At 49.3% G+C, this 10,099-nt stretch overlaps 1 protein-coding gene across 1 annotated transcript in view; it reads left to right on the forward strand.

Annotated features, from left to right (window-relative positions):
- Nucleotides 1-7,785, forward strand: part of LOC119849173 (corticotropin-releasing factor receptor 1) — a 120,759-nt gene extending 112,974 nt beyond the window's left edge. The window contains exon 13 of the mRNA XM_038385990.2: nt 1,046-7,785. Within this exon, the coding sequence (XP_038241918.1) occupies nt 1,046-1,186 (141 nt within the window). The 3' untranslated portion in view covers nt 1,187-7,785. The remainder of the gene's footprint in view (nt 1-1,045) is intronic.
- Nucleotides 7,786-10,099: the final 2,314 nt, after the last annotated feature.

Consider the following 10,099-nt stretch of genomic DNA (forward strand, 5'->3'; position numbering starts at 1 on the left):
GACGGGCACTAAGAAATCTGTTCCCACGCAGCTGTTTCGTCCACCCTAGCACCTGTTGGTGGAATTTGCACCTTGCAGTCAATAAAACGCCCTTTGGCAGTAACCCCAGGAAGTATTTTTTGCATCATACGGGAGGTCAGACTAGATTAGCACAATGGGCCCTGCTGGCCTTGGAATCTGTGAATCTCTGATATTTACCAGCCACCCAAGACATCTGCACTGCTGTAAGTTTGAACTGACACAGATGCGGACCAGGCAAGTAATAAAGAAACTCTGTGAGCCCATCGCTTACTTACCCTCCATCACACACTAGGCAGCCTTGGGTTTATGAGCCGCTAGCTCTTTTTTTATAGCTGAAGTCCAGATTTATCTCCTCCTGCTCGCTCTTTCATGTTCCTGGACCCAGGTTCATTTCTCTCCTTTCCTGTCAGACCTTTAAAGATAGGATTTATTGAGGTCGCTGTCGAACAATGGAGAGTGAATAGCCGGGAGTGGGAGCGTGGACTAGTGGGACCTATTCCAGGCTCTGGAAAGGAGGCTGCCCTTGTCATTTAGAGCAAAGGTTTTGGAATCAGAACTGCTGGGCTCGAATCTCCCATTGCAATGACCCAGTGGGGTGACCTTTTGCAAATGCCCTGTCCCCGCATCTGCCTCAACTCTCCCCCGTCACACTGGGATAAGAATTTTTCACAAATTCATAGGCTCTGGGGGGTCAGAAGGCTCCACTCTGATCACCTAGTTTGACCTCCAGCATAAGGCAAGCCCCAGTACTGGTGACCTTGGGCAAGTCATGTCCCTGCTCTGTGCCTCAGTTTCCCCATCTACAAATACAGGATAATGCCAGGAACTGTTCCTTCCTGGGGAATTTGAGGGCTTAGTTCATTGATGTCTGTAACCTGCTTTCAGCCCCTTAGCTCTAAGGTGTATTGCAATACTGTGCAATGGGAGAGGGAATTCTTGCCCCAGTTCTGCCTCAGGTCTCAGGAAAGCCCTCACCAGCAGCATGGGTAGTAAATGCCCTGTGTCCTCTGCAATGTGTTGGCAGGTCCGTTCCGCTGTCCGGAAGCGATGGCACCGGTGGCAGGACAAGCACTCCATCCGCGCCCGCGTGGCCAGAGCCATGTCCATCCCTACGTCGCCGACGCGCGTCAGCTTCCACAGCATCAAGCAGTCGACAGCTGTCTGAGGGGAGGAAGCTGTCGCACGGGACGGGAGCCAAGGTTTGCAGCAGAGCCTCTGCTGCTTGCACTGCACACGGCGTGTGGGCCGTGTACTTCCAGGATGGAACCGCAGCCCCACGAGCCCAGCAGAGCCCGGGCGGGGACTGTCCGACACCAAAGAAACCCCTTGCCAGTGTCCGCCCTGGGAGACCAGCTCTCAGAGCCCCTCTTTCTTATTCTCCCAAGCCCTTGTGAGGCCAGAACCTCCCTTGCCCAGGACTGTGGGGCTGGGCTGTATCTGGTGGCCTGGCAAGGCCTTCAGCAACTGAGGACAACGGTCCAGTGAGGACTTCACATTATCCCAGGGTCAGCTGAGGGCAGAGCAATTCCCCGAGCGATGCCGGGTGTGCTGGAGATATGGCAGTGTCCAGCAACCGCCCCAATCCTGACCTAGCAGCAGGTGTAGTGGAAACCCTTGTTGGTCCAGTGAGAGCCCTGGTCCTGCTAGCACTGGTCACATGGATGGGATGTGGCCAGTCTGCGTTCTTGCCTCTTTCCCCATTCCCATGCATGTCACTGCCCCTCTGGGGTATAAATTCCTCGCTCTAGTCCAGCGGCTGCACGGCAGGTTGCTTTGGAGCGACTGCCTTCTAAGGTATCGCGAAAGCCCCGTTTGCGGCACGTGACAATGGCATCTCTGGAACAACCCTGTCAGAAGCCACTGCCACCCCATGGCCTTGCTAACCCGTTCTGGGGGGCCAAGCCTGGGAAATCCGCTTCCAGGCTCCTGCTGCCAGTGCAGATGTCCTGAAGAACCTCTGCAAGCTGCGGTGATGGGGAGGGATGCCCTGATGTGTGTTAACCCAGAGGACAGACCAGCTGCTTGGGCCGTGAATGCAGTTCGCCTGGTGCCATTTCTGTGCTTTGCCTTATGCCTCCATTTTATTACAACCCTGAGATTATTCATCCCCCCACATCCATCCTGCCGCCCTACTCTAAGCAGGATACCTGGCGAGGTCATGCGCAGCCCCTGCCATACAGCCTGCTGCAGCGCTGGGGTCGCCCCGCTGCCCCCCTGCAACCCTAGCATGCGGTGCCTGGCGAGGCCCCGCGGCAGCCAGGCCTGCACGTCTCTGAGTGAATTCAGCGTTTGTGAGAGTAGCCTCAGGTTGAGTCTTCACTGCAGCATTCGCCCCAGTGACCGGCCCTCGCACTCACTCCTCTGGCGTTAGCCCAGCTCGAGAGTGGGCGTGCTAGCTGTGGACATGTTGTGGTAACGCTAGCAGGACCCCGCCAGGCCAGCCCATGCCAGCGGAAAGCCCCTCTGCACCCGCGCCAAGGTGGCAAAAGCCAGAGCCTGTAGGGAACAGGGAGATCAGACGCCAGGGGAGGGAGTGGGTCACTGCCACTCAGTAAATGAACACTAGGTGAGCAATGCTAGTGGAGATACAGCAAGTGGGGGGGGGGTGAGATGGTTCCTCCCAGAGCAGAAACCTGGCATGATAGGGCCATGGGGTAGGTGTGAAGAAGAGGAAGGCAGCTCCAATTGAAACCCCAGGAAAACATTGAATGGGGAGGGGGTTGGCTTCTGCCCATGGCAAGACGAGGATTTGGAGGACACCTGGGTTCACACCTGGATCCTTGGGAAGAGAGCGTCAAAAGCCACACAAAAAATCTTTTAACTTCTCCCAAATACACATGCACACATACATCCTGACCCACAGATGCACTCTCATATGCACACACATACACTCACATACTTACAACTCACACACACACACACACATAAAGCACCTTGGTTTTATGCCTCATCAGACAACACAGCTTTGATGTATTTATTTCTAACATAAGCAAAATTTGGTCAACTCTGCTGCATTGTCTACAGGCCGCAATTCCTGCAGGATCACTTTCGGGGTGCAGGAGGGGACATGGGGCTGAGCTTCCCCGTCGTCTCAAGCTGCTCCTCCGGGCTTTCTTCCCAAAGGGTGTACAGCTGAGATGGAGAACTACAGAAAGCACTGAGGAGAGACCAGTAGGTCGTGGGTGGCGTGTTCTGAAACCTGCAGTTTTACAATCCAGCTACTTCCACATATTTATGCATATTCATCCAGTATGCAAATGAGGATATTGAATCATTTGCAAAAACCCTTCAGATTTCTGGATCTTCGGCCTTGTATGGCTATACCCTCTGGTGGGTAGAACTGTGTGGCAAACATTCCCAGCTGCCCTGAACTGCTTTAGCTGAGAGCCAGGGAACAACTCGTTTGTGGGCAGGGTTTGCTTGTGCCTTCTCTACAGAAAGATTGCCGATGACTAACAAAGAAATGCAAATCCTGTTTTTCTCAGCCCATAAACTCATGGCAGTGACAGTGGAATTTTTCGATGAACCAATTTTTAATTCCAAAAATGTCCATTTTTCTAAACTGTAGTTTTCTCAGGAACGGCTAAGTTACGACTAATTCCTCAGTTGTTGAAAAGCAAGTTTCGAAGTTCCAAAAAGGTCCCATTTTGACATTTTCTGAATGGTTTTCCAAGTCAAAAGGACTTTTTGTTCAGAAATTAAAGCTAATTAGAGTGACAACATTTTTTTAAAAATATGGTTGAAATTGAAATAAATGTTTCAATCGGCCCGAAGTGAAATTTAGGAGAGGGAGGTTTGGTGGGGGAGGGGTCATGAAAATGTTCTAGATTTCCACTTTTCATCCCAACTTGGGACGGGAAAAATGTTCAAAATCTGAAAAATCCATTTTCTATCCAGCCCTACATGACAGATCTGCACCCATCTCCTTGTACTGACCTTCCTCCAACGGTCCTTGCTCAGCGCTATTAAGTTCTACCAGGAGTGCCAGCATCTCCTCTGAAATACCCCTCTCATTCCATGGCCCTACCTCCAGCTATGGCCTTGGAGAGACTATATCCAGAGCCGGTGTCCACACTTCAAAAAGGATATTCAACAACTGGTGAGGGTTTAGAAAGAAACCTATAAGGTTTATTCAAGGTCCGCAAAACCTGCCTTCCAGTGACAGTCTAATGGAGCTCCATCGGCTTAGTTTATCTAAGATGGTTAAGAGGCAATTTATTTGAGTAGGGTTCTATTTTTCAGGGTTTATTAATTTCATTGGGGAGGGGTATTTTTAGCCATTTTTGAGTTCTGTGTAGATGTTCAAAAACTGGGTTATTTCCAGGGCTTTCCCTTTGGATATACACCTCATACTGTTTCAAACTGCACCATGTTCAAGTGCAGTAGGGAAACTAGTGCACACCAGCAGGGTCTACATGGACCAATTAATGCACAACACACTAGTGCGCTTTAGAAATCACATTCCTGTAGTCTGCATTGGTGCTCCATGGAGACAAGCCCATTCAGAGATACAAGCCAGTGAGTAGAGATATCACCTCTGTAAAACACAGGGCTGGGAAAGGGATGAAATCCACATGAATTGAGAAAACATTTCTGGTGTTTACTGGATAAACACTGGTTTGTTCTGGGGTTCTGTATCCGGGGTGTTTTATCAGTGTTTATCGGTTAAAACCTAAAATCAGAAGCCCTATCCAGCCATACCTATGCCAAGAGAATATATCAATTCTAGAGAGCTCTTTTAGGTAGCTGGCAGAGGCAGAACAAAATCCACCAGCTGGAAGCTGCAGCCAGGAAAGTTCAAAAGGGAAACCAGCTGCACCAAGGGGAATTAATTCTTGGAACAGATCAGCAAGGGGCCTGGCAAATTCATCATCACCGGGAGGCTTTAAATGGAGATCAGCCATCCTACTGTCAAAATCACAGAGTGATGTTTTCAGGACTGTGTTATACAGGAGGTCAGACTAGCTGATTATCAGAGTCCTTCTGGTCTTAAAATCTATGACACTACAAGGCCATGCCATTCAGAGAAGGACAACCGGGGTTGGTAACCCAATGCTAGCCAGGCAGCATGTCTCATTCCAGGAAGTAACACTCTGGGCAGGGGACAGAGTGACCCTGTACCGGGCTTGGTTCTCTCTGAGGTCCTGGCCAATTCCCCTGATGGAATTTTTGTGCTTGTTTGAACTGTCCCATGTTCCATACACACGCATGTCACATTTGTGTCTGACAGTTTCACATGGCTGATGAGCCAGCAGTTCTCACAGCAGAATATTTCCTGGATGGATGGGTGAAATTCTGACCCCTGTTAAAGTCAATGGGTGTTTTGCTATTGATTGCACTGGGCCAAGATTTCATCAGTGTTCCCACTATAGATGAACAAACAGTTCTAATAGGGGCAAGGATGGTGCAATGGTTAAAGGGCAGGATGGTGTGATGGTTAAAGAACTGACTAGAATAGCTTTCTGCTGCTTTAGGAGATGCATCATTCCTGAGGACCCCTGGGTTTTAATCCCCACTCTGCCACTGACTCACTGTAGGACCTTGGGCAAGTCACTTCACCTTTATGGGGCTTGGTTTTCTCCACTATAAATTGGAACTAATGATACTTCCTCAAAAAGGAGTTTTGAGGCTTCACATTAATATGCATAAAACACTTTGTTATCCTGGAATGAAAGGTGCTAGAGGGGAGAAGGAGAAAACACACAACAAAAACCTCCATCCAACCTTCAGGATGTTCCCTGAACTGAACTCCACCCATGACCAGCTGTCACATGCCCAGAAATTGCTCCATGACTCACAGGTCATTGAAAGGGCCCTAAATCGATGCTGAGGGTCAGAATTACCACGTCCTAACTTGAAGACGTTGCTCTCTCATTGGGGTGATTCACTAGCACATGGTGATGATGCAGCAACGTCATGGCATCTAAGCCATATCACTAACTGAAGACACAGAAGTTTATAGATACCAAGGCCAGAAGGGACCACTGTGATCATCTAGTCTGAGCTCCTGTACAACACAGGCCTTAGAACTTCCCCAAAATAATTCCTAGGTGCTGCAGCATTGTGGAGAAATAAGTAGAGCTAGGCAGGACCTGGATTTTCCAGTTCAAAAGGAATTCCCCAATTTCTAAATTTGGAACAAACAAAAAAATTGAATTTTCCTGTGAAAGAGAAATTCTGGGAGGAAAAATCACTTTGTGTCCACGGAAATGTTTCATGTTGGTAAAATTAAAACATTTCATTTCAATTTCAACCTTTGGAAACCCTTTCACTTTTTTAAAAATACATTTCATGTCAAAAATCATTTCAAACTGAAAAATCACAGCAGTCCACGCCAAAAATGTCGAGCTAGGATAATATCAAATCGCTTCATTGCGGGAGGTTTTGCGAAACGCGCTGTTGTCAAATTGACACTTTTTCTCAGCATTTTGATATTGGCAAAAAATATTTCAATAAAAATGTGGCGCCCAGCTCCAGGAACGAGGCAGTGGCTCGGTACTTTGCCGATGGCATGTCAGAGCCAGGAAAGGGACCCAGGAATGCCTTGTTTCCAGCTGGGTGGGATTCACTGCACCAGGGCTGCTGTGTAGAACACCTGATTCAAACGAACCCCTTTACAATAGACAGAGTTAAACAATGCTCACCTGCTCCAGGGTGTGAAGGGATATGATATGGAAAGTGAAATCCAAAAAGAATGAAACAAACAAAAGCAGAACCAGGAATGGCATTCATCAGATTCCAGTGAAACTGAAGCCAACGTGCGATGCCCAACTTGCTGTCAACCCTACATCCTGCCAGCTCTCTGCCAGTGCAGTGTGTAATGGTGCCCCGTGATTTCACAGCACCTTAGTCATATTTTTGCCCTGCAGCCTAACACCTTGTCAAATAAACTAAACAAACATTGCCACCCCACAAGCTGTAAAAACGGCTACCTAAACAAACCATCACCTCCAGCGATTCCCACTCATCGGGATACACTTCAGCATGGAAATCCATCAGCCCTGAAGGACCAGTGCGTTCCCTCCTTGGGTTCCCCTTGTGCAGGCCAATGCCCTTGGGTGCCCAGGAGAATGGATGCAGGATGGTGCTAGTTTGGAAGACCTCAAGCTGGCTGACTGATCCTTTTCTCCCTCGCCCTGTATCAAGCTCCCAGGAGAGCCAGCGCTCTGTGCACGCCAGTGGCCAATGTGGAGGTGCCTCACCAGGGCCAGTCACCTGCATAAGGATTTGACCAGCCTACAGCTTACATCCCAATCAGCAAGGCCATACTATCGGTGGTACAGCATTGCCAATGTTAGCATGGTGTGCAGATTTCACTGCTGCCCTCTCTCAGCAAAGGGCAGCATTTCAGACAGGGAGCTGAATTGTGACACAGAACTCACAATCGGCTTCCCACGAGGTCAGTTTGATTTATCCATTGTGTGCTGGAGGGAGATATCAATGGAGCTTCTGCTTCACGGAAGGGATATGCCCTGGGGGTGTTTTCATTGTACATACGAAATGATAACATAATTGACTTTAAGAAACCACCCCAAAGTCCTGGGTCGAAGGACATTTTAAAAGTGGCACGTGTCGTTTTGGTGCAAAGCAATCTGATTTTTTTTTTCAAAAATGACAACAAAAAGCAGCTCTGTGTGGGTGTCACTATTTACTTCATCCTCCTGTTATACGATTGTTCAGATGTACACAATTTGGTTTAAACATCTGTGTGTTGCCATGTGTACTCTCAACTCTGTTTGATTAAAACGGCTTTTATTTATTTCATGGGGACTTTGCGTTTGTCTCCCGGAGAAGGAAGGGTTGGTTCAGTCATGGATCTTCGCACCTGTTGGATGGGACCCTGGAGTACTGCCTTTTCTCCCCACATCTAGGATATCTCAAGAGGGGCTGCTCCCAAAAGACCAGAGCCAGGAAGGGGCTGAATACCCTAAGATCCAAGGGCATGGTCTCCAGGTTCCAGGCCCAGATGGTCATCAGAAAGCATCAGGGGTTGAAGCCAGGGCACAAAATACAAAGCAGAACCTTCTCCTGCTATTTATTTTTGGGTGCCAAATGAGCTAAAATTGGGTGGTGATCTGTAGAATTAACCTGGCTACTTGGAGGCAGTGTGGCCTAGTGGACCTGGGTTCTCTCCCCAGCTCTGCCCTGGGACAAGTGACTTACCCGCTCTGTGCTGCCATTTCCCCAGCTGCAGAGTGGGGATAAGGAGACTCACCTCTGTTGACATCTACTGCTAACAAGTACTCTGTGGGTATTACTATTCTTGTCACTTTAATGTGAGGGGGCCAAGCCCCCACAGCCAGCCCCCTTTGCACCTCTGTTCCACATCTGTTACGGGGGTCATGATATGCGAGGGGAGTTGGGTGGGATCAGCGGTGTGATTTGCAGACAGGAAGTGCTAGTTATTACTATTCTATGTTTGAAAAATTATTACACATCTCAAGCTGTCAATTTCTACATCTAGGGGAGAGCGTCCCCTACCGCGTCCCCCCCTCACAGAGCCACCTAGCACTGCACTGGGCTCAGCACTCAGATGGCAGAGTGCCCCCTATTGAGACACCAACACCACTCGCCGCAGCACAGCATCCCCCCATCACCACTTTGGGGCTCTTTAATGAGGGAGGAGAGCGCCCCCTACTGAATCCCCCACACAACTCCCTGCAGAACAGTGCCCCCTAGTGAGTGTAATCTAGTGGGGAGATTGGTTCAGAACTAACTCGGAGGCCCGTTAAACCTGAATGTCATGCCACAGATCTCTGCTTACTGCTGAAATTCAGACCCAAGCAGCTCTTTCTGGTCAGGTTAGTCTTATGCGGAATTAATTCATGTGTTGCACCGAGCTTGAGGAGCAGAAGCACTAGGCACATAAATATAAATTATATATAAATATATTAATTATATTATTAATAATAATTATAGGTTCCTGCTGATTACATGATGATTATTTTTAAGAGAGACAAGGTGGGTGAGGTAACATCTTGTATTGGAACAACCTCTGTTGTTGAGAGCGAAGCTTTCGAGCTATACAGAGCTCTTCTTCAGAGAGAAGAGAAAACCTCCACAGCCACTCTGAGGAGCGTAGGCAGGTGGATAACTAGCAAAATCCTCCCCCGGCGGTGAGGGACTCTCCCCAAAGCTAGGCTGAGCTAATAGGTACCCGTTCAGTTCCATGTGGACTAATGTCTTTGTCACACGCACACGCTGTCTCCCCATATCTCCCCTTCCTCCCACAAGCTTCAGCCCAGCCACAAACGATACGTGGCACTAGCGCACGGGCCTGACATGTGAGCACGGCACGCTCTGGTAGGAGGTTCCCGCAGCTGAAAACACTAGCAGCACTAGGCAGAAGGAGGCACCATGCTCGGTGACAAGTGGAGGCACAAGGGACAAGCACTGTTCTTTTCCCCTTGGGTAAGTGACCCCCCCACAACAGAGATGCCTGCAGGAGTCACTGTGAAACGCTCCTTGGGTGGAAGTCACAGAGGGTGCAGTCCTGGCCGACTTCCTTTATACAGAAAAGGGGGTATTTTGAAGGGGCCAGACTGAGCCCTGGAGACCACAGGTAACATTTCCAAACATGCCCAAATCCCATTGAAAGTCAATGGGATGTAGGTACCTAAATCACTTAGGTGCTTTTGAATGTTCCCCCTGGGCAGGTATTGTCCCCGCCCATCAATGTGCCTCAGCCGGAGGGGTCAGCTGGTAGGTGAGTTTCTATGGCCCACTTCATCCTTAACCTCTAACCAATGCCACCAATCAAGGCCAGTTTTCACATGCCCAGCTCCCCAGTGGCTCCCCGTTGACCTCAAACACTTGGGAAAATCTGGCCACCCCATTTCACTGCCTAAACGGGAGCGGCACGCTCTGGAGAACAGGGCCGAGGGGCCCAGTGCACTAGGGAAGAGCTGGGCTGAGGTCCCCAATCGTGATACATGAACCAAACAGCTGGCAGGCAGGTGGTGATGAATTGCAGTTGCTACCCAGCCAGGGTGGCTTTAAAGCAGACACCTAAAGGTTAAAAGCTCTGTAGTGTCTTGCTAGTGCCCTGGGCTACCCAGTTCTCCGGACCCTTGCCAGC

Source organism: Dermochelys coriacea, chromosome 27 (assembly GCF_009764565.3).
Source record: "Dermochelys coriacea isolate rDerCor1 chromosome 27, rDerCor1.pri.v4, whole genome shotgun sequence".
NCBI classification, from domain to species: Eukaryota; Metazoa; Chordata; order Testudines; family Dermochelyidae; genus Dermochelys; species Dermochelys coriacea.